The 24,007-nt window shown below is 46.2% G+C and overlaps 1 protein-coding gene across 6 annotated transcripts in view; it reads right to left on the bottom strand.

The window, feature by feature from the left end:
* Positions 1-24,007, bottom strand: part of MCC (MCC regulator of WNT signaling pathway) — a 462,283-nt gene that overhangs the window by 33,753 nt on the left and 404,523 nt on the right. For all 6 annotated transcript variants that reach the window (XR_003792574.1, XM_029215919.1, XM_029215921.1 and 3 more), the window contains 6 exons: positions 19,030-19,176; positions 17,748-17,837; positions 16,507-16,655; positions 12,150-12,290; positions 9,428-9,531; positions 6,122-6,305 (listed from right to left, as the gene is read on the bottom strand). Coding sequence is in view for 5 of the 6 variants with exons in the window: in XM_029215919.1 (XP_029071752.1) it covers positions 6,122-6,305; positions 9,428-9,531; positions 12,150-12,290; positions 16,507-16,655; positions 17,748-17,837; positions 19,030-19,176 (815 nt within the window). In the remaining variant the exon portion in view is untranslated. The remainder of the gene's footprint in view (positions 1-6,121; positions 6,306-9,427; positions 9,532-12,149; positions 12,291-16,506; positions 16,656-17,747; positions 17,838-19,029; positions 19,177-24,007) is intronic.

The following is a 24,007-nucleotide window of genomic DNA, read 5'->3' as shown; positions in this document are numbered from 1 at the left end:
TAGGACTAAAAGTACTCAACACAATCCAAACCTCTTAGGTCTGAACGTTCTCAAAGGATTATCAGAATTCTCAAGGAGAAGCGGTTTGGGGAGGAAAAATTATCTAAAAAAATACAGCTGACTCTTGAACACCATGAACTTGAACTGTGCAGGTCATTTATACGTGGGTTTTTAAAAATAAATACAGTACTATGTTTATGATGGGGGCTGGGGGAGTCCGTGGTGGGTCCTGGAATGAATTCCCGGTGGATACCCAGGGGATGACTACATGGGTAGGGGAAATCTTCTGCCAGATAACTGAAGTCCTCAAAAACTGCCTGGTTCCAGAAACTCAGCTGACAGTGGAAGGCAAAATGAGAGGCACATTTAGGAGATGGATTCTATTCCTGCAGGTCTTAATATGGTGCCGTTACGATGGCGTTGGGAACCAGGCATCTCTAAAACAAATATTAAACTGCTCCTGAGTTGGCTGCCGATAACACACCAAGATAGACACCACCCAGACCTGACACCTATACTGCTGCTAACAATTTCTCTGACATTAAAAACATTAAACATTTTACAGTCGGCACTATCTAAGAATTCCGCATCTGCGGATTCAACCAACCGCGGGTGGAATATCTTTGGGGGGAAAAAAAATCCAGAAAGTTCCAGAGCAAAACTTGAATTTGCTATGTGCTGGCAACTATATTTACATAGCATTTACATTACATTAGGTATTTTAAGTAACCTACAGATGATTTAAAATATATGAGAGGATGTTTGTAGGTTCCAGTGCAAATATTACAATGTTTTATATAAGGGACACTTGAGCATCCTCAGATTTTGGTATCCACAGGAGTCCCAGAACCAATCGCCCAAGGATACTGAGGGGTGACTGTAAATGATTTTCAACATCAGTAATAATTAAGAGGTACAGAGTAAAATATTAAGGGTATGTTTTTGCCTAGAGATTGGCCAAATGAAAATAATGTATACTACCCAGTTTCAGCAAGGGTGTGGAGGAAGAGGCCCTCACACACTGGCTGGATCATGTACGGAAGGGCTATTTGACATCTGAAACAACAGTCATTTTTGAGTCAGTACATTCTGCTTCTCAGAATTGGTCCCACAGAAACTGCACGAGGGGGGCAGGTATAAGGACAAGGATGGTGACTGCAGCAGTGTTTTAATAGTAAAAAACTGGATACAAACATCCAAACAAGAGGAAGCTGTCTAAATACACGACGAACTGCCATCCAATGGGAGACTGGGCACTACTGAAAAGAACGACACACGTGGAAAGATGCCTAAAAATGTAATACTAAGGGGAAAAAGCAAGTTTCGAGAGAGTCCACCTAAATAGGATCCTTATTGGGTTAAAATGAGATGCAGTCACATTTTTAAAGATGCCATGTGTTGGTCTGCTGACGACACACCCTCCGCCTTCTTCTGGGACCTACCCCTTCTCTGCCCACGTGGCTCCTGCAAGAACTGTCATGGCCACGGATGACTGGGTAGGCACTTGAGCCCAGCTGGGCGAGATGTTCCTTCCCAGGATTTTCTTACTTGACACCAGAGAAACCAGTCAGCCTGGTATACTAAAGCAGGTGGTGTGCTGGTTTTCTGTCATCTGGGGAGCAGCCTGCAGCAGGGAAGAGGTGAAAGCCGTGTGCGGAGGCCAGACTGGCCAGGTGTGGCTTGGCCCGGCTGTGCCCAGGTGGCCGGTTCTCCTCTGCCCAGGCTCACTGTAGCCCTCTGCCCAGGTACGTGGCTCCTCTGTGGGAGACCTGATATCCTTCCACCAAGACCCCCTTTTAAGCTATTTGAGTATGTTTCTGTCATTGGCAACCAAACGTCTAGGTCATAAAAAATGGACACTTAAATCTGTGAGGATACGCTCCAAACTGTGTGCAGTGTCCTTTCCAGGGAGGGTCCTAGCATGGAGAATTTTATATGTCATGCTTGGATTTTAACTGTTCAGTTTATTTTTACAATGAGCATATAATTCTTTTGAGATCAGCAAGTTAGGTCTTAAAAAAAGAAAAGCAAAAGCATTTCAGGTCTCTATCTAGTTCCCATAGAACCTAAATGATAAGTGACAAGGACATTTTCGCAGGAGGCCTGAGCACCATGCTATGCTGTCATGTGGAGTACTGTGTCTGAGCTGGGCTTCCGAATTTACCAGCACTTCTAAGCATTAATCCCAAGGATTTTGGATGGACTCTCCTGGTACTTGGATGGGGAAAGCACCTCTGGTTTTCAGAGGGAAGTAAAGACGCCTATTACGACAGGCAGACCTAGTCTGACTCTCATGCCCAGAAGCTTGCTGGTGGTGGGGCACAGGCCTGTCCTAACTGGATGGCTGTTTCAATCCCATTTACCCTTTCAGTGGATGTGCTTCCACTGTCCTCAGCCTTTCTTTCCGTCCCAGTGAAACTTCATCTTAATCAAGACTGACTTAGAGGGTGAGGGCTGGGAGCTCCACCACCCTCCATTCCAATTTGGGGATTACGCCCCAGTGTGAGTGGTCAGCCAGGTGGGACCCCGGCTCCCTGGATGTTCCCAGAGCTCACTGCAAGGCTGCAATCACCAGTCTCACAAGCCTCAACCCGATCCACACCTGATGGCAGGACAAAAGGGAGTCCAGCCTCCATGAGGACAGACTTGCTGTGGCTTACTCTGTCTTGGCCCCTTGTCCTTTCGTAGATTTAGATCGATGATTGTGCTTCCACCCAGTGAGCTGAAACTGTGATGCTTGACCAAAAGGGTGGGCTTGACTGAGAATTCCTATTCCCACTTCTCATCAATTTAGTCCACTTGCCTCTCTGTTGTGATACATTGATAAAGCTATCCAGGCAACCCACATTACCTAGTTACTTTGCCCATTAAGCTAATTACATTTTCTGATGCGGCCATGGCTGTATTTTTGCAAAAAAAAAAAATGAAATGTTTCAAAACTGAAACAGCAGCATCCCTGGGCTCCAGACTACAGAGTCAACTGATGGGCTGCCTACCGTTTTTATTCTCCTTGCTGGTAACTGCCCCTCAGCTGCTCCCTTCTGAAACCATGACCTTGCTGTTACCGGGGGCTCCCCTGTGCTGCCAGAAAGGCGTCTGGAGGCCTGGTACTCAGCATTCCCTTCCTGAGACCTGGAGGAACAGCTGGCTGACTCTCTGGTTAGAATTCTGCCAGCTGGCTACAGGGGGAGGGGAGGCGACGGATGGAGCCACATAAAGCCTCCAACTCAGAAAGCCTCTTGTCTTTCTTTCTTCCATAATCTTGACATGTGAGAATGGCTGAGTGGAATGGCAAGATTTACAAACAAAATTAATTATTATAATTATGAAAGCATCTGGTGGTCTGGGACTTTTTTCTGAGCCACGCTGAACATAAGTCGTCTGGCTGTATCAGGTCTCAAGAATGTGTGTTGCCAACACGAATGCCTGTAACCCCCTCTCTGAGCTGCTCTGATTTGGGTGGGAGTATGAAAGGGAACTTTTAAGGAGAATTGAGTAAAATCTGAGCTAAAGGTCTCTGTACTTTGATGCAAAGATCCATTGAAGACTGAATTTAGTTCAAGAGCCATTCTTCAGTGAGGTCATCCTTGCAAACTGAAACTATGTTCTGAGTTTATGTCAACCTACAGAAGTACATTACCTAAAATTAAGCTTCTCTAAGAAGGCTGTCACAAAAATCAAGGCTCATCTATACATTAAAATATTTCTAAGAAATATCCACAATCAGGGTCTCCACTGAATAGCTGGTGAGAAAACATTCCCGCTCCTGACTGGCTCTAAATTTGTCTCTGATTTAGATTAAAACAACAAAATTATTTTGCAGGTGGGGAGGGATGAGCAAAAGATCTGTAACACACCCCTTATAAGCCACTGAAATGGTACACAATTCCTGTCAACCCAAGTCTTGTATTCACTAATGCAACAGAACAGTATCATTGACAACATGAGAACTACATTTTTATGCTAAATGAAGGTGGAAATTATAGATTATACACATTGGGAAAAGTCATTAAGAAGAGCATCTGCTTTCTGTGTTTAAACAGAAGAATATGGTTTTAAGAAAAAAATAAATTATAATCTGTGCTACCCTGAATAAGACAATTGTTGCTGCAGTCCAGAGGAAATAAGTCCCTTGTGTTTGTGGGCACCTGGCCAAGTACGTTACTGCGAATGTCCCCTTTCCTGAGGCACCAGGTCCAGGACAGTTAAATCTGCACTTAGGCAGATGGCTGGGTCCTACCAGTGGGAAAGACAGATGGGACCATTAAGTTTGTCTCAGGTACCGAAAAAAACATCAGTATCTCTCCTTTTACTCTTAAGATTGAATCCACCCTTATGTGGCTTTGGTCACTTGACCTGCAAGTAGACACTGTTTTTTTTTTTAAAATCATGAGATCCAACCTGGCCTAGTGAAAAGAATAATATGCTTGGTGCCAAAGTCCTGGGCTTGGGTTCTGATTTCCCTCTTATCTATCAGCCTTATTTAGGCAAGTCACTCTCTCACCTCTGAGCCTAGGTTTTCTCATCTATACAAATGGGGTAAGTTACCCTTCCTGTCTTTTGTGATTTGGTTATCACATGACAATCTCTAACAAAGTACTTTCTAGACACAACTGGGATATAAAGGGAAGGCATTCTATTTGCAGCAACAGGGATGGACCTAGAGATTATCACACTAAGTGAAGTCAGACAGAGAAAGACAAATATATGGTATCAGTAATATGTGGAATCTAAAATATGACACAAATGAATTTATTTATGAAACAGAAATGGACTCATAGACATAGAAAACAAACTTATGCTTATCAAAGGGGAAAGGGGGTGGGCTGGGATAAATTAGGAGTTTGGGATTAGCATATACAAACTACTATATACAAAATAGATAAATGACAAGGTCCTCCTGTATAGCACAGGGAACTATACTCAGTATCTTGTAATAAACCATAATGGAAAAGAATCTGAAAAAAAAATCCATATATATATATATCCATATATATGTATCCATATATCCATATGTATCCATATATCCAAATACATATATCCATATATATCTATATCTCTATATCTATATGAATCACTGTGCTGTATACCAGCAACTAACACAACATTGTAAATCAACTATAATTTTACAGAACGAAAGAAAAAGGGAAGGCATTCAGTTTTTAGGAGTTTTGGTGGCAAGAAATGAGAAGGTCATTAGAAAAAGTTTCATTCTGACCCTCTACCCACATCCAATAGAATCCAATGGCTTCCGCAAATTATGCTTAGCAAGGTGTTCACTGCTTTCCTCCCCATTTTTTTTTTTTTTTGCGGTACACAAGCCTCTCCCTGTTGTGGCCTCTCCCGTTGCGGAGCACAGGCTCCGGACGCGCAGGCTCAGCGGCCATGGCTCACGGGCCCAGCCGCTCTGCGGCATGTGGGATCTTCCCGGACCGGGTCACGAACCCGTGTCCCCTGCATCGGCAAGCGGACTCTCAACCACTGCGCCACCAGGGAAGCCCCTCCCCATCTTTTTCAAGTACCCACTTCAGTTTTCTAGATCCACAGATACTGAACTTGAGCCCAGGTTCATGACTAAGTGTCTGCCAAGCACACGCTATGATTATGCATCACTCTACAAGGCAAAGAGGTGAGAGAAGGGAAGTCTGTTGCCTGAGGGGGGCTTACAAAGGACAGAGGCACAAGAGGAAGGGAGAGAATGGAGCCTGGAAATAGGATGTGGTCTGGGTCTTGCGTGCTTAAGGACCATTCGCAGCACATGGGCCTTCATCACCGCCCCAAATACTTCTTGAAAATCAAGGACTATAACGAAATGGAGGGTAGAACCAAAAGGGGGAAGTGTATCGGACAGAAAGGTAGGTTTGGGTTCCACCTCCTTGAACAAATCACCCCTTCTCTCTGGGCGGCATTTCCCACACTGGTGAAGTGAGAAGGCGCTTTCCAGCTCTCCCATTCTGATTCCCGGGAGCAGGCTGCAAGCTGGGGGGGTGGGGGTTGGGGTAGAATTCTGTCTTCCAGCAAGCCTCACAGTCCTTAAGAGCCAGGTCACTGCACATCAAGCCTACTGAGCGGACTACCTGTGGGCACGCATCCAGATCGCGGCAGAAAGGCCGAGAATTACCTGGTGTGGCTGTTAGAAGACAGGCTCTCCCAAGGCTGCACGCTGCAGCCGGCCACAGCAAAGGCTCCCCCGCAGCTGCCGTCCAGCTTCATGAGCAGGGCCTTGGCGGCATTCTCGGCTGTCTTCCGGCAGTCGTGAGCTCGCTTGAGCATCTGAGTGATGTTTTCATCCCCTGACGGGTCTCCTGCATGGCAGAGAAGCCAATGGGTGAATCAGCGCTGGTCCAGAGGAGTGAGTCTGGACGATCAGTAGCCAGTTACTCGGGGGGGAGGTGGCGCAGTAGAGAGGAGTCCAGCGGTGAATGCCAGTGAAGAGACGCGCGTCCTGGGCCTGGCTCTTCACCGAGAAACTGCACCGAGGAAGGCATCTTCTCTGCTCTGGCCTCCACGGTCCTCCCCGACAAATGAGGGGCTGGCCAGTAGGAGCTCTGTGGTCTGTTTCCAGCTCTAACCTATGATTTTCTAATTCCCCAGGCTCCTCGCTGCTCCCCGCGTCCAGCCCCAAGTCTCCTGTGTGGCCCTTCTCCCCTGCGCTGGTTGGTACTTCCCTGTGAATGAGGCCAGGGAGAAACTGAGGCCAAACCTTACAATCTCTCCACAAGTCTGCAGCTTTGCTGAGAGCTTCGTGTAGGCACGAGACACAAAAGTAATGGTTAAAACGAGACCTTGAGACTGGCTCTGACTGTCCTCTATGGACGCTATCCCTGACCTTTCTCTCTGAGCTAGGTCATGGCCAGGGGCGAGCTCCCCTGCCTCCAGAGGCCAGGAAACTGGGCTGGAGCAAGACGTCAGGGTCGTGGCCACCACCACAGAGCCAGACAGGGAATTCCCTGCCCAAGACAGTCACTTTCTTGTTGTGTTTTCAAAAACCATGCCGGCCAAATAAGTCATTGGTTTGTTACCTCTGCAGCTCAGACCCATGATCTTCCAAGTGTGTATATATGAAATCTTATGCCAAAGCCTAAGATACAGAACTGGCAAATGTGGAACTGGTTGAAGTGGGCAGGGGTGGGGGGCATACACTCAGCTTCTCCACCCTCCATGCCCACCACTGAGGCCTAGAGAAACTCCTCCAGCTTCCCAGGCCCAGTTCGAAAAGCACTGGTCTAAATCATCTAGAATGAACACCTGTGCAGTCAACAAGAAACAAAGAAAAAACCCACAATAACTGACACTGTGGGTAAATGTTACAACTAGTACTTGCTTTCCTGTGCAACTACATGGCACGTTAGGGCAGGCTGACAGGTCAGCAGCCATTGTCAGCAGAATGGAAGAGTGAGATTTAATAGGGAGCTGCTAAGAAGTCAGTCAACACTCTGCTTTACAGAGGAGGGGGAGGAAACGTGGGTGTCCGTGTCCCGCAGGCTAAGATTCCCTGGACCTCCCTCTGGCCACTTCTCTGACAACTTTCATACTTTTTTCTCCTTCCACAAATAAGATATTTTACATATGTCGCACCAACTGACTGCTCTCTGAATTCTGAAGAGGCGTATTACTGACTGCCCCATTTAATAAACAGACCCATGAGCTACCCAGGATTATGTTAATACAAGGCATTTTATTATTGATTTTAAATATTTAAAATGCAGATTTATTTAAGTCCTTTCAGCTCCTACCAAGTAACTGTGCTGAGTAGGTACAAGCCTCATAAAAGGTACCTTTCAAGGATGGAACAGTTTAAGACATTCCTCTGATACAAACTGGAAATAAGATCATTGATTTTTTCCTTTAATTGATCATTTTCCTTAATACTTACATTAAAAAAAAAAACAAAAAAACCTGACAGCAGGCCAAGATCATTTTAGAATCTGTTTAAGAGGAGGAATAAAGTTTTATTGTTTGGTTAAAAGACCCTGAAAAATGAGGTTCCTAATGGAAATGCTGGCAGAGTTTCTACTTCTGGGCTGGGATGGTAATCCTATTAAAAAAAAAAAAAAAAAAAAAAAAAACCCAGAAATCCCAGAGAGGGGGGTGGAGGATGGTCACCCATACAAATGGAGGCCTGCTTCCTCGCTGGGTGACTTGGATATGAAGCAGGAAATTAATACCCAGGATACTTCATTCCCTTCAGACTTGCTTCAGATTCCTGTCCATGTCAAAACTGAAGGAGGAAAAATAGGTGAATGTTCAGTGCAAAAGCTAGAGCCCAGGCAGGGAGCAAGGAGCTGGCAAGGAGGAGAGGGATGCATTCTGGAGGTACCCCGACGGCGACCTTCTCTGCAAGGTGTGTCCTGGAAGGACTAACTCTAACGTGGGCTCACAGCCCGCAAGGAAAAGCCAGTCCATGACAGGTGGCCTGGTCCCCAGCCTGCCCACGCCACCCACCTTTGACTCTGGAGTGGTCTGGTCAGTTTTTTGTTCACCTGCCATGCCTTCTCGGGAGAAGCTGCTGTTATCAGGTGTAGGCTGTGGGAGTTTGCAGGCCTCAGCATCAGAGATGGCAACCTCCGTCCCTGGAGCTTTCTTCCCTCCCAAACACTATTTCCACTGCCACTGTCCTCATGTCATCTCAATGCCCACAGCCATAGTCACTGGTGAAGTTTTGGCAAACGATGGTAACTAGGATGCCACACTCGTGTCTTTTTCAGTTCATAGCCCTTTTAGTTACTCAACAGTGAGGGTAAGCAGTGGGAAGCGGTGTGGATCTGGAGGGAGGAATCACGCCAACAGGACGCATGACCCCTGGGGTGAGGGAGAGGCAGGGCTTTGAGGTGGGCTGGCAACACCTCTGCTTCCCCACAGGGGCAGGCCGGGGCTCCCGGGGCTCCCAGGGCTCGCATTCGGTGAGGCTGACAAGAGCAAGGTATGAAACGTTCCTCTGCATTCCCATGACACCTGGAGACCAGGTAGGGGGAACCCACGCTTCCAACCTACTCAAAGGAACAAACCTGGAGAAAAAGCACAGCCAACAAAAGCAGCCACAAGAGGCAAAGGCCTTGTGGGCAGCAAAGGGACCCTCAACAACCAGCATCAGAGAGAGGCTGCGGGAAAGCTGGTCCCTTTCATCGTGAACCTGGGCCTCCCACTCCATCTGGTTCTACTGCCAGCCGGGGAGAGTACATTTCCTGAGAGGGTTTGTTTGTTTTAACTTGTCTGTAATGCTGTTTCCACTCCAGTTCTTGCTGCATTCAACATAAACAATTTACTCACTCAGTCATGAGGAAAAAATGAAAAACACACTTGACAAGGGAATTTCATGTTGTCGGGAGGCGTGCCAATGCCAACAGCCGAGATGGGGGCAGGAGAGCAAGAGAGGCGGGGGGGTGAGGAGGAAGGAAGGGGACGGAGGGACTCCGGCCACACTTACCAGGAGACGACCCCACACCAGCCGCGCGGAACTGCCCCAGGATGAGGCTCTGCTCGCTCTCGGCCAGCGCCAGGAGGAGTTCATAGGCTTCGATGCACTGCTCACTGAAACAGAAGCACACGGCATCCTCAACTCGGGCAGAGGATGGCGAGCCTCTCCAATGCAGCGCCATGCCCGGGGTGGGAAGCAGCTCGGGACCTGGCTCTCAGCCTCGCCGTCCATGTCAGCAAGGAAATACCCAGGGATACTCCTGGCCAGAGCCAGGGTCTTCCTCTGTTATGTGGCCCCCTCCCTTGCCCCTGTTTTTTTTTTTGTTTGTTTTTTTTTTAAACTTTAAACTAGGATCTAGAAAAATACAAGAGAAGCCATAAAGATGAGGGAGGCAAGTCTGCTGGCCCTTTGATGATCAGCTCGAAGGGAAAGGTAATAAGTTCCTGACAGCCAGCCTCTGAGATGCTCTCCAATCGCCCTGATCTCTACACACTGCTATCCACAGCCTTTGCATAATCCCCTTCCACGTTGTTGCAGGGTTGGTCTGTGTGACTAAGGCAGAAGTCATGGGATGTCATGTCCGAGATTAGGTTATTAAAAAACACGGTGATTTCCATCCTGGTCTCTCTCTCTCCTCCCTTCACTTTCCCTCTTGGATCATCCTCTTTAGAGGAGGCCAGCTGCCATGCCTTGAAGACACTTGAGCAGCCCTATGGAGAGGCCCATGTGGTTAGGAACTAAGGCGCCCAGCCAACAGCCAGTGAAGGACTGAGGACCCTACCCAAAGCTTCTTTGAAGCAGATCTGCCAGCCCCAGTTAAGGTTTCAGCTGATGCAGCTCTGGCTGAGAGCTTGACCAGAACCTCGTAACAGACCCTGAGCCAGAACTACCCAGACAAATCATTCCCAGATTCCCGACCCGAGAAACTGTGATATAATAAATAGTCATACAATAATAGGTAATTCATATAGCACCCTAGAAAGGGGACTATTTTGACCCAGACCCACCTATTCAATAGAATGGCCACTAGCCACATGTGAATATTTAAATTAAAAAGAATTTAAGGTAAATAAAATGAAAAATTCAGTTCCTCCATTGCAATAGCCACATTTCATATGTGTAACAGCCATGTGCGGCTAGCAGTTACCATATTGGATAGCACAGAGAACAGTTCCATCATCACAGAAAGTTCTATTAGATGTTTGTACAACTGTTTCATGAAACACTCACAAAACCTCTGACAAGAATTTGAGAATGGATTTCTAAGAGGAAGAACATTAGTCTCTCTTTGGGTACACCAGGTAGAGGATCAAAGAGCGACCTCTTGAAAGCCACTGCTGCCTGTGACCCCACATGGACCCACGTCTGTACTGGATGGAGTGTGTGCCTAATGCCTCAGTCATCCTGGTCAGATGCCTGCAGTAGTGAAATTCACCACCCCCCCCAAGCAAAGAACTGATTAGCTTCTCCAAGCTGAGCAGGGGAAACGTTGCTTTACACAACACTTATTAGCCAACAGACTGTTTTTTATTGTCTTGACTTTCAAGTTCCTTTACTAAGAGATAAGGAAAAGGGTCCAATGACTGCCTCTGGGTACTGGCAGCTCCTCCTCTCAAGGGCAGTTAGTTGGTCTTTCAAGTTAGAGACGCTGGGACATTGTTTCTTCTGTACGGATGAAAGGCAGACTGCCAGTGCAGAAAGGCCTGTTTCAAGAGTTGTCACAGACCATTATCTGTTTGCTTTGCTGTGTCTGTCAACTAGTAGGATTGCTTTCTTGCTTTGGTCTCCTATATTTAGGTTTGATATTGTTTTTTGAAGAAGCAATGTTTCTTAGAACAATACTGACCTTTGTAAAGGATGCTAAGAGCAAGATACAGTCGCTACTCTGGGACTTTGGTAAATATGCCTAAGTGGTGACACTAATAAATCTATGAAAACAATAAAGCATAGTTTCGTAGCTTTTACCAAGCAGTAATTTAAAAATAGATAAATTCCAAAGCCAATGAAGCTGAAAATAAGAGTGGTACATTCATATACCACTTGCTCATCAATGAATGAATCATATTCATTTCAACTGGTTTGTTTTTATGGGAAAAAACTGGCAGCACGCCTGAAGAGCCATGAAAATATTCATACCCTTTGACCTATAATTCCTGCTTCAGGGATTTTATCTTGAGGAAAATACTCACAAGAATGAAGGCTTTTGTTTTAAATTATTCACCATAGAATTATTTTCAATATCAGGAGTCTGCAAAAGTCTAAATGTCTTTTAGAGGAATGAGTAATAACACCGTATGAACTTGATGTAGGTGATACAGCCAGTCAAAATAAATGGAGACTTTTAAGCAACATTACAAAACTGTAACAAACTGAAGGAAGAGAGTGCCCCAGATTTACAACAATGTAAAATATATATGAATATGAATAAAGACTGGGAAAAAAAGATTAGAAAGAACAAGACTTGAACATGTAACACAAAACTTGATGTTTTGAGGGATACTACTCGAATGAAATAATATTTAAGTTGACCATGCGAACAGAAACATACCTGTTTACTAATACCACACTCATTACCCTTATTTTCTTAATTCTGCCACCAGGGTGCTAATTGATTTTCAATATATAGCACACTAGCATTTGCTGGTTATGTTGTCTACTTTCATGCAGAAGCTTGCTATGGATGTATTTCTAAATTAAAGTGGCTACTCGCCTGCCCCGCCCCACTTCCTACCTGTACTGCAGGGCCAGCCTCAGCGCGGTGGCATTGGATTCGTATTTCCCCACCAGCATGCTCATTCTCTCAGCATTGCTTTTGCATTCTTCCAGGGTTATGGTCAGAAGGTCATTTTGGGATTTGAGGTGTTCGATACGGCTACAAAGGAAGGAAAATCACGTTCACAATTTTACACCAGGACTACCATGAATTTGCCAAGGTTTTAGCCATTGACTCTAGATTCTGGCCAAAATGCACGTTGGATGTGAGCTCGTCAGATGTTTTAGTAAATGTAACTGATGAGAAGTAATGAAGGAAGAAGCTCAAAGCTGAAGAATCACTAAATTCTGTGTGGATGAGAAATAAAAAATAAACTCCTGGTTATTTCCTAGCCAGCCACAGATGAGCCATTTGCTAGGTACTGCACTAGGCTCTGTAGATACACCAAGGAAAGGAACCAACCACGTGACCTCAGGCCCTCATGAGAGTTACAACTGGTATACTTCGATGAACCACCTCCACAGGGACAAATGAAATCACAGTAATAGCTACCATTTGTTGAGCCCTTGATCAGTAACTCTCCCAACAGCCCTCTGAACTAAGTATTATTATCTCCATTTCTCAGGGGCAGCACGGAAAGGGTGATTAATCCTTGGGATCTGAACCAGGCAGTTTGACCCCAGATCCTTGACTCAGAACACTCACTACGGGGCAGGAGCAAAAGATGAATCAGTGAATGAACAAGGAACTACACTTAAGGGGCCTTTGAATGGGAACTGTGGATCGTGTCCAAAGCTCCTTCCAGCTTGGACAGACCCCTAACTGCTAACTACTGGTAGGATAAGTGGTGGGAACTTTAAGTTTTATAGGAATCAGAACTGTACGTTCAGGGCGAAAGTTCATGGCAAAGTCAGAAAGCAAATCAGAAAAAGGTAAGCCTTCAGCCTCTCTGTTTTCTGTCCCACGACACTGATGACCTGAATGCAATGATTCATTCCCATGGGACATGCCCATCTGTAGCACTCTGACCACCAAGTCTTAAAGAGACACAGGGTTTCACACACACAAAATGTTAAGGGGCTTGGAAGTCATTTGCCTTGAGGATAAATCTTAGGGGCACATATCTTAGAGCAGATTATGGAGACACTCGCCAACGCAGGACATGTCCCGTGAGTGTACAGCTAAGACCGCTGTGTGGCTCTGGCAACAACAAGGTCAGTTCAACATAAGGTGTTACAAGGACACAGTTTTCTGTCCTTGTTCACATTCAGACTTCTTCAAACAGTCCCCACTCTCTCGTTTACTTCTCAACTTGCTCCAGTTACATTCAGTCCCTACTGATTAGATGAAACTGTTTACTCAGCTCACAGACCTCCGTGTGGTCAATTCTATCTTACAGGCCTTCTCAGGCAGTGCCCCTGTAATCGGGTATGGCTTCCTTCTTGAAACGTTCTCCTTTACTTGGGTCATGAGAGGTGTCTACTGGTTTTCTTCCGACCCGAAAGGTCATCTCTTCTGTCTCCTTTGCCGACTCCCTCTTCTCTATAAAATCTGTGAGGGTTGATGTTCCCTCAGGACTCCATCCTAGGCCCCTTCTTCTATCAACACTCTCCCCCTGGGGGTGATTTCATCCAGTGCCACAACTTTAACAGGCACTTATATTCCCATGGCTCCCAGATTTCTTCAGTCCAGACCTCTCTCCTGAGTGCCAGTCTCACATATCCAGGGTTTCACACGGACACCTCCAATCTAACATTCCCAAAGGGGACTCTGGATTTTCCTCAAACCTTATCTTCCTCCATCTTCTCCATCTCAGTAAATGCCACCACCGTGTACCCGACACCACCAGTAAGACACCCGAGACTCTCCTTTGAGACCATCCCTTTTTCTTACATCTGTGGGTTTTTACCACCAAACATATACTGACCCCTTCACATCACCACCACCTGGGCCACGCTGGTCCACTGCAAAACTGGCTCAGCTTCCACTCCTGCCCACCTCCTTCCATTCTTCACACCTGAGTGAACTTTCAAAATTTAAATCAGATCTGTTCTTCCCCTACGTAAAACCCTTTAACAACTTCCAATGACACTTAAAGAGTAAACTTTGTCCATGGCCTCAAAATCTGTATCCCACCCAGCCCTGCCTATTCTGCCACCTTATCTCATGGAACTCCTCCTTTCACTCATTCTATTTCAGTTCCATGGGCATTTGGGCAATTCTAACTTCATGCCAACCACTTCCCAGCCTTGAAGTTGGTAAGCTGGCCCATAAGTCTCCTCCTAGTTTGTCAAATGGCTGTTCCTTTTTCCCCTGAAAATCTCAGTTGACATGTCCCCCCTTCAGAGATGCCTTCCCTGGCTGCCTACTAAAATGAAGCCTTCCTGTTATTCTGTCACAGTGACCTATTTATGTGGAGCTTTCTTACGCTCTTATTTATTCGTCTGCTTTTTGTCTAGCTCCCTTAACAGGATATAGCTCCATGAAAGCAGGGATCTTGTCTGTTTTACTTTCTTTTGTATCCAAATAGTCCAGCATACAGTAAGTGCTTGACACAGATTTGTTAAATGAGAAAACACACTTTTGAGTAGACGTGACACCCACCCCTGTCCCCCCCACACACAAACACAAGTTAAAGGCTGTAATATTTTTGGAGGATAATAGGACTCCAACTCTGAGATAGGTAGTTAAATAACAGACACCAGAACATACTGGTAGATTATTTACAAGAATTCCCATGTTCTAGCAGTAGCTGTGATAATACAGAAAACAACGGAGGTGAGGTAGAGCGGCAGGGGTCGATCAGCTGGGCTATTTAACAGCTCTGGACTTGAGGCAAGTCATTCAAAGTCAAAGCCTTTGTTTTCTCATTTGCAAAATGGGACTATTCTGCCCCCCCCAAGTTGAGGGTTAAGAGGCTGTCAGTGGGGGAGCCTTTTGTAAGCTGTTAAACTCCATGATAACGTGAGCTACAAGCACCAAACAGTTCCCCCTTCTTTGGTCTCTCCTAGGTGCATATAATTGAAGAGAAAGGAACCTCCCCTCAAATTCAGCGACAACGCAGGCTTGTTAAATCCCAGGATCTGTAGAGAGGAGATCCTCACTACACAGAGGGCCCCTGAAGGCATCTGACTTCATTAAACTGCAAAGGGCATATCTGATCCAATTTCTAAGCACTCCTCTACCTGTGATACTGAGAGGGCTGCTTCTTCACTGCTACAAGGCAATCATCGGGATTGTCACTCTTAAGTATTTTGGATTTAATAAGGAAGCCATTTAATTTCAAGATTTAAAATGACCTAGATAGCCATATTTCCTTGGTTCTCAAGTGCTACATTAAACAGCTTCAAATCAGGGAGGACTAAAAGGATAATTCAATTTATTCAGGTTTGCCATACACCAGGGGAATGGCATCCACATTTCTTACTGGTTAGCTCGTAAACCTTTCCAATTCTGACTATGCTCTCCCACTGAAGATTGCTAGGTCAGGGCAGCCACAGCACACCTGGATGCCATCACTAGTCCATTCTGCCACCGCGGAGCCAATTTCTGAGTAGTTGCCGTGGCTTGCCCCTGGTCCTTCTCTTTTGCTTTTTTAGCAGCTCTCTTTCATTGCTGGGACAACACACAAGCCAGTCTTTGCCAAGAGGCAGGAGGACAAACTCAAACCACCTCTGGCATAAGATTTAGGAAGAACCCATAAGACTGGGTACACACACTGGAATTATTCTAAGCAGGATAGTTAGACCTACTTAGATAATCAGAACTAAGTAGGATAGGATGTAGGAATGGGGGGATGTGCACATTTGCAAAAAGCATAAATAAAATTAGGCAACCCTCAGTTCGAGCAGGGAGGATTAGACCAGCATGCCTGCTCCATCGCAGGAGCCCCTTCATCAGACGGCTTCTGCTGGCTCCAGGCACCCCTGGGTGCTGAGTCCACATCCCAGAGCTGCTCTCTGTGGTTCTCAGCAGCTCAGGCTGCATGCTTGGGAGCCATCTTGCCATCCTGACCTACTTGTCATTCCTTATGGACTGCTCCCGGGACATGCTCCTTAATTTGCTAGGGCCACTGCAAAATGAAAAGGTGGGGCCCCTGCTTCATAAATTATTAAGAATTTAAAACAGTGACAGCAGAGCAGTAAAGCAAGTGTGGGGTCCTTTTAAGCACGAGGTCCTGTGCATTTGATGACAGGTCACACAATGCCCATGAAGCCAGCCCTCCTGTGATGAACAGGATGGTGGAAACTCCCCACCCACCAGCCTGACAGCATCACTCTATGTCACAACACATAAGCCAACCTGAGTTGATCTTTGGGAAGGGAAAGGAGTTGCCCCCAGTGCCACCATCCAAATATGCAGAATTTCTCCTTACCTATTCAACCGTTCCGTTTCCACCTCAAACTCCCTAATTTTGCTTTCCGAGATGGCAGATCCATGCGAGTAGAGTGTCTGGAAGATCTCTTGGATGTTGGAGCAGTCCTGAAGAGAGTGGGCCAGGTGCTCCGCCACACTGCTGGATACCTGTACAGATGAGCATTAATCCCCCTCTGGACAGCGTCACTTCAGGGACGCTGGTCCCCAGGCATGCTTTGCACGCAAAACAATTTAAAGCCGATGTTCCTTGAGAATCAGGCACCAGGAGATAGCTACCCTGATCTTCCTCCGTTTGTATAATATCATCCTAGTATAAAAAGCTAACTACTGTGAAACAGTACATAAAACAGTGTCAAAATGCAAGCGGCATCTTCTAAACTGCATCCTGGGCAGCAGGCATGTGGGATCATGAGTGTTTAGAGACCTAAAATTTTGGATATTAAACAGAGGCTGAACATCCTTCTCCCTTCCGAAACCCCCTGCCACTCCCAGACTTGTCTCCGGCTGTTGTAGTTAAGGGGAGCATCCACTCCTTTATGTTCATAATTTGGCTTTGGCATGGAATCTGGGTACATGCAATTTCTGCCCAGCACAAAACTCTAAACTAGGGCCTTAAGAGTGCTGTTCAGGTTTTCCCCACCCCTGAGGACCAAATAAGCTGGATTTCCCAGCCTTACCCCAGAATTCTAAAGGACATCCCCAGGGAGCTGAAATTCCCTTTTCACCATTTATCAGCTTACAGCCCCACGGGGTTCAGGGCTCTACAAATGAAAACTCTAGTACTGAGCTGGAAGGTTCTGGTCTGTCACAGCACTGGCCACACTTCAAAGGCAGCAATCCTCCTCACTGGAGAGCACCTTCCCTTTCAAGAGGGATGTGCGAACGGTAAAGTTCTCTTAGAGCTTCCTGACTCACTCCATCTCTGGGGAAGCAGGGTGATATAAAGCAGATACTTTAAGACTTTCATCTACATTGCCAGTAACCAGACCTAAATCATTTCTTTCTGAATGGTTTCAGCTAGAGAAAAAAAAAAAAATCTCCCTTAAAGCTGAAGAGGTGATTCACCACATGCAAACCACTATACATTTTCATCGGATCCTTTGGAAGGAAATCAGTTATGATTTCTTATTATAGCTAACTGGTTTACTGGGGGTGAACTCTGGAAGTTCTTCTATCATGGATAAACCACTATGTAGCTTTACTGGGTACTTTGTTGCCTTGCTTGTCATGAACACTCACCCCTATGCTGCTGATTTCTGAGCCCAGGACCGGCCGATCAGACGATGAAGATTCGGACCTGGTCTTTGATAGCTTCACTCTCTCAGCAATCTTAAAAAACAAAACAAAAAATTTTCAAAACACAACACGTAACTCCCCATATACACTGTTGAGACTTTGTTTATACAAGGCTACTCTTTAACTGCGGCAACTCAACTGATTCATCAAGTCTTAAAAACGACTCACTTGTCCAGTTTTTCTGCTTAGCTCACGGTTTTTCAACCTTAGCACTTTTGACAGTTTGGGTTGGATATTCTTTGCTGTAGGGACTGTTCTGTGCATTGTGGGGTGTTTAGCAGCATCCGTGGCTTCTGGTCATAAGATGCCAGTAGCACTCCAGCTATGACCATCAAAAAGGTGTCCAGACATGGCCAAATATCCCCTGGGGGACAAAAATCACTTCTGGTTGAGAAACACTGGTTTGACTTGACTTAATAAACTTGATGGTTGAGAATCAACCTTCTTGCGGAGACTGGTAGGGCTACCGGGGAGAGGACGTGTATCGTTCGAACAGTCTCTCTGGGGCAGACTCAACTTAGGAGCGGGGCGGGGGGGGGGCTGTGGCTGAGAACGGAGGGGCTACTTCTCACAGCTGCCAGGGCCTGCCCATCACAATCTATTTTTCTGCTGGCAGGGCTGTCAGTCCCGTGAGCGGGGAGATCATTGGTTCATTACTCAGGGTCCCCTCCTGGGCTGAACCCTGATCCTCGAGAGCAGCTCTCCGCCCACCCCTTCGCACTGCAGAGCCTGACAAAACATCTCACTCTCCACAACGACCTGTCAGCTGTGACATGCTCCAGCTGGCTGATTAATGAGAGCTGGTGTCCAGCCTGTAGCTGAGAGAGACTTAAAACATTAGTGGGGGGGCTTCCCTGGTGGCGCAGTGGTTGAGAGTCCGCCTGCCGATGCAGGGGACACAGGTTCATGCCCCGGTCCGGGAAGATCCCACATGCCGCGGAGCGGCTGGGCCCGTGAGCCATGGCCGCTGAGCCTGCGCTCCGCAATGGGAGAGGCCACAACAGTGAGAGGCCCGCGTACCGCAAAAATCAAAAACAAAAAAAAAAAACAAAAACCATTAGTGGGTTATCTCTCCCTGCAGGTCCAGCACAGGAGGCCTGTGCGGGACCCCAGGAAGCCCCTGGGGGCCAGCTGAGCTAACTGCATGCCTGCACAGTGGCCCTGCTCCACGGAGGCTGGGGCAGCCAGATAACAGGAGGTGTCCCTGCCGTCCCCAGGAGCTCACCTTGGCGATGGGGATGTCATTGCTGCTGCTGCTTGTGCTCAGCTCTCCGGTGCTGGGGTTAACAGGGCGATTGGTGGAAGTGAGGCGGCCAGGGCTGGAGGGCCCTGTGGCCTGCACGCTCTGCAGTCTAGTTTGAAGCTCTCGAACCTGAAAAAAGAACACCTTCAGATACAGTGGGCGGGCTCCCTGGCCAAAGAGCAGAACAGCCAGATTGGCGGAGGGGAGGGCAGAGCTTTCATTTACATTAAGAAACCGGCTTCCCTGAAAAGCTAAGTCGGTTGAGTCCACATAGAATGCACTGCTGTTCTTAACTAGTCTGCCACATGCTGGCCAAGTATATGTGTTCTTCAAAAGTATGAAGGGAACATGTTTCCTAAGGCACTGGAAGCTTCCAGCAGAAGTAGAATGACCATCTTTGAGGGATGTTTATTCATTCAGCCTCGTGTGCCTGACACACATGGGCACAAGAGACAGAACCCAGGATGAAATCTGTACTCGCGTGGACCTCGGAGCTCAGCGGAGAGAGACAATTTCAACACAAGCGCACCCGCATGCCATAAGTATCTATCCAGAGTTTGCAGGAAGCAGAAAAGGAGAAGAGAGTGACTCCACCTGAAGTCATTAGGGAGCCATCCTTGAGTAGAGCCTCACAGGTGAGCAGGGCTTAAGGGATGAGATGAGTAAGGGGCTGGCTTTGGTGGTGGGGCAGGGAGAGTAGCTTGGATGACACACTGTGTCTGAAGAACTGCAAGTTATTCAGTGTGCACGGTGTAGGAGAGAGACCTGCCCTGGGAAGGAGGTGAGGCTAAGGTGATGAGGCAGAGATGGTACCCACGGCTTCTCTCCAAGGGACTTCGAGATGAGATTATCCTGGGGACAGTGGGAAGGAATATCTAAATAGCCCTTCGGTACAGAGAAACACAGGGCCCTTTCAATTACATTTAGAACACACATTTACCTGCACAGAATTTAAATGTCCAAATTCTGCTTCTCTATGGTTACGGCTCACGGACTTCCAAAGAGAGAAGTGTTCCAAGCAAATGAAGATGACTGTTAGAAATTGGTCTCTCTGATGACCTTGATCACAGTTTTATCATTACGTACAGTGTCTATCTTAAAGGGAACACTGACTGAAGCATCCAAGGGCCCTTACAAATGGGCACCAGACCCCACTGGGAAAAATTAGCACCAGGCCATCTAAGGCAGGGTTTCCCCAACTTGTCAGTGTACCAGGATGTCCCAGAGGGCTTGTTAAAACACAGAGCCCAGGGTGCCACTCTCAGGGATTCTGATTAGTAGGTGGAGACCAAGCCTAGGAGTCTGTGTATCTAACAAGCTCCCAGGAGATGCAGATGCCAGGTCCCGGTTAGGGACTCGCACCTTGAGCAGCAGTGACCTAAGGGACTGCCAAGGCCACGTGGTACTTTAGTCCCCGACACAGAAGGAGCAGGGCTGCACCTCTGCCAGCCCTGACGCCAAACCCTTCCAAGCAAACCCTTCTCTAAAAGCGACTGGAGAGCTTTTCGTATTCAATATCTTGCATGTCTCCACTCTGCTAAACTGGGAACCAAAAGTAATTGAAATTTCAATAATTCATCAGCATATTAGAAGCCAAAATAGGAAAATTCCCCCAGAGAGAACTACATTCAATGGTGAAACAGCTCAAAAGTGCCTGAAAGCTGTCTCTGCCGCGGCTTCCAGTAACTGGGGGTTAACAGAAATGTGTGTCATCCTCATAAAGGGCCAGACACAGAGTTGCCCTCAAAATAGTTTAAACACTAAAAAAACACATGCCTGTCAAAGTCAAGTGGTATTGCTGGTGAGAGATTACAAGGCTCATTCTGGAATGGTCCCGATAAACTGTGCCTCTCTGTGCCCCATGGCAGAGGGACAGGACCCATTTTTCCATCAGGCCAGCTTCCTGGCACCGGGGAAACCACTCTGGTAGAGACCATGGATTTCAAGTTCTACCACTGTGAGAGTCTGACGAGGTCCTGAATAATCAACAGTGTTAACACCACTCCCAAATCTAAAAAGTGTCTGAATCATTCCCAAAACAATCAGTGGTCTGGGCTTCCTAGAATCTCAACTGGCCCACTCATCTCTCTTTTAAAAAAGCAAAAATAGCCCTGGGCATTTTATAAAAGCGTCATTAAAACTACCCATGTTATAAAAATAAGTTTCTTCTTCTAATCACTAAAGTCAAACATGTCCACTGTAGAAAATTTAGATGACACTGAAAAATGAAGCCAGAAAAAGTACCTACCTATGTTCTTTCTTACTCTACAGAGTAAGAGCTTCTAGTCATTTTCCATGGTGTGCTTGTGCATGGGCACGCATGCTTAAAATGATTTCTAAATCTAAATACCCATTCTCATATTAAAAGTTCTGGACGCAGAGAATGTCTTTGAAAACTAAAGGGTGATAATCATGCTTATTTTGGTCTATGCTATATTAATTAATGATCATGGTTAGGCAGTGAAAAAAATCCAGCTGAAGGGGGTGGAGTGAGTCTGTGATGGAAAGAAAGAGAGACAGCTGGTTGAGTTAAATAGCCTCTCTCTTCTGGCTTGGGAGGTGGGGTCTTAATTTAAATGAATAAATGCACAGAAATGAAGGCTATAACCAATCTGCTGATTCAGCTTAGGTAAGGCTTAGGAGAGGGGAGAGAGACTGCTGTTAGAGTCCTCGCTTTTATTCTCACCCATTGTAGTAAGTGGAATTGTGTCCCCCTCAAAAGATATATCCAAGTTCTAAACCCCCAGTACCTGTGAATGGGACCTTATTTGGAAATACGGTCTTTGTAGATGTAATTAAACTAAGGATCTCAAGATGAAAGCATCCTGGATTTAGGGTGGGTCCTAAATCTAATGACTGGCGTTCTTGTAAGAAAAAAGAGAAGGAGATTTGAGACATAGACACACAAAGAAGAAGGCCGTGTGAAGACGGAGGCAGGGATTGGCCACAAGTCAAGGGCTACCAGAAGCTGGAAGAGGCGAGAAAGGATTCTCTCTAGAGCCCTTGGAGGAAGTGCAGCCCTGCCAACACCCTGATTTTGTAGACTCCAGAAAGGTGAGAGAATATGTTTTTGTTGTTTTATGTCACTAAGTTTGAGGTAATTAACTAATATACCTATCCTTTCACTGAAGATATGTTATTAAAGAAAATATCTTTCTTTCAACCAGATATGTGGTTTGGAGTCAGGGGGTAGCTGGGAATCACAGGAACCCTAAGTAGGAATCGATGCTGTGGGAAAGTAATTCATCACCCATAAAGCCTTTCCCAATTGCTGTTGACATCTTCAACAGCAGAACACAGAACACGACTTCAGTGGCCATTTTCTCATTTCTCCTAAAGCGAGTATGTAGCCAGGCCCCATCTAGAGGCCCAGAAGAGAAGTTTGTCTGTTACGTACATTTGAAACCTGCAGAGTATGAAGGTGAGATTCTCGTCTTTCAGTGGCTCAGAGTCCTAGGCTCAGATGTCTGCCCTAGCCAGACACCTCGTGAAACATGCTCTGAGAAGGGACACCAACAAGGAGTGTCCGCGTTGTGAAAGAAGCATTATTCTGCCTTCCCAGAGTAGGAAACGCCGGCGTGCAATGTGGAAGGTTAGGTAGCTGTTGAACAAGCAAATAGAAAGAGGAAAAGGCATGGGGGGCTCTGAAGGTTCAAGGAAGGAAATGACAGTAAAATGCCAGGACTCTGCTTCTCTCGCTTAGAGTTCAATGACTTCCCAAAGAGCGAAAAGGGCTTCATAAAATCATTTTATTAGAGAAGAGAATGGACTGGAGTGAGGAAGAGAAAGGAAGTGAGTCAAAGCTCACGTGAGAAATGATGAGGGCTCAAATACCGTCAGTGAAGTGGGAGCAAAGATGCCTAATACTCCCTAGGCCAGCATCGTCCAATAGAACTTTCTGTAACAACGGGAATGTTCTATAGCCCTACCGTCCACAACGGTGGCCACAAGCCACATGCAATGCGCCTAGTATACCTAAGGGACTTTATTTTTAATTGTACTGTATTTTACTTAATTGAAATTCAAATTTACATAGTTTTGCATGGCTAGTAGCTGCTGTATTGGTCAATGCAGTCCTAGAACGATTCAAGAAAGGGACGAGATACCCAAACTTGTGGCTGGAACGACTTAGCAGATCATGGTATTACTCAGCAAAACGGTGGAAGCATAAGCAGCTGATTTCTCAGAGATAAACAAAGATGCCAACTTTGGATATACTGAATTTGAGGAAACCATCAGATGTGTGAAGAAGGATATTCAGTCAACATTTAGAAATATAATCTGAGGGAAGGAGATCAGAGCTGGACTTCTACATGTGGATATAGTTGCCAAGGGAAAAGGTGCAGCCATGTGGGTGGGAGGAGAGACTCTATGTAGCTGGTTGGACCGAAGGCTCAACTGAGGACAGTAGGAAGGGGCGGCTTTTGCTCTAAGAGAGAAAGAAGAGGTGAGGATAGATAATAAGAAAGGTGTGTTTGCAGACTGGAGAATGAGGATGGGAAACAGGAGGCTCCCACCTGATGGCCTTTGTCTCTCTTAGAGACAAGAGTTAAGGTCCTCTTCTAGGAGAGAAGGAGGGAATAGTAGCTGTCAGAAATGAGAAAGGAAGCTGACCGATAACCCAAAGAGAGAGAGAGAGAGACAGACAGACAGACAGAGACAGAGAGAGAGAGAGAGAGAGAGAGAAAGAGAGAGAGAGAGGCTTACCCAACAGCACTGAGAAGTCGGCTGAGCTTTTTCATTCTAGACAGCAGACTGACTCAAGGCATTATTTTCTTCAAACCCCAGAGACCTCATGAAAATGGTAGTAAAGAATAAAAAAAGAATCAAAACCATAACAGTGAAAAGAATGTGCTTGGGGCATTAGCAGACAGAGGATTTGGGCGCATTCCTTAAAAGCAGAGTGGAAGGAAGAGTACTGATTAAAGAAACAAAATGGAAAAAGGCAAATTCTATAAAC

The sequence above is a fragment of the Monodon monoceros genome, unplaced genomic scaffold (genome assembly GCF_005190385.1).
Source record: "Monodon monoceros isolate NGI ecotype Baffin Bay Population unplaced genomic scaffold, NGI_Narwhal_1 Super_Scaffold_12, whole genome shotgun sequence".
Lineage (NCBI taxonomy): Eukaryota > Metazoa > Chordata > Mammalia > Artiodactyla > Monodontidae > Monodon > Monodon monoceros.
Note: the sequence above shows the minus strand (reverse complement) of the source record. Positions and strands in the feature narration are given on the sequence as shown.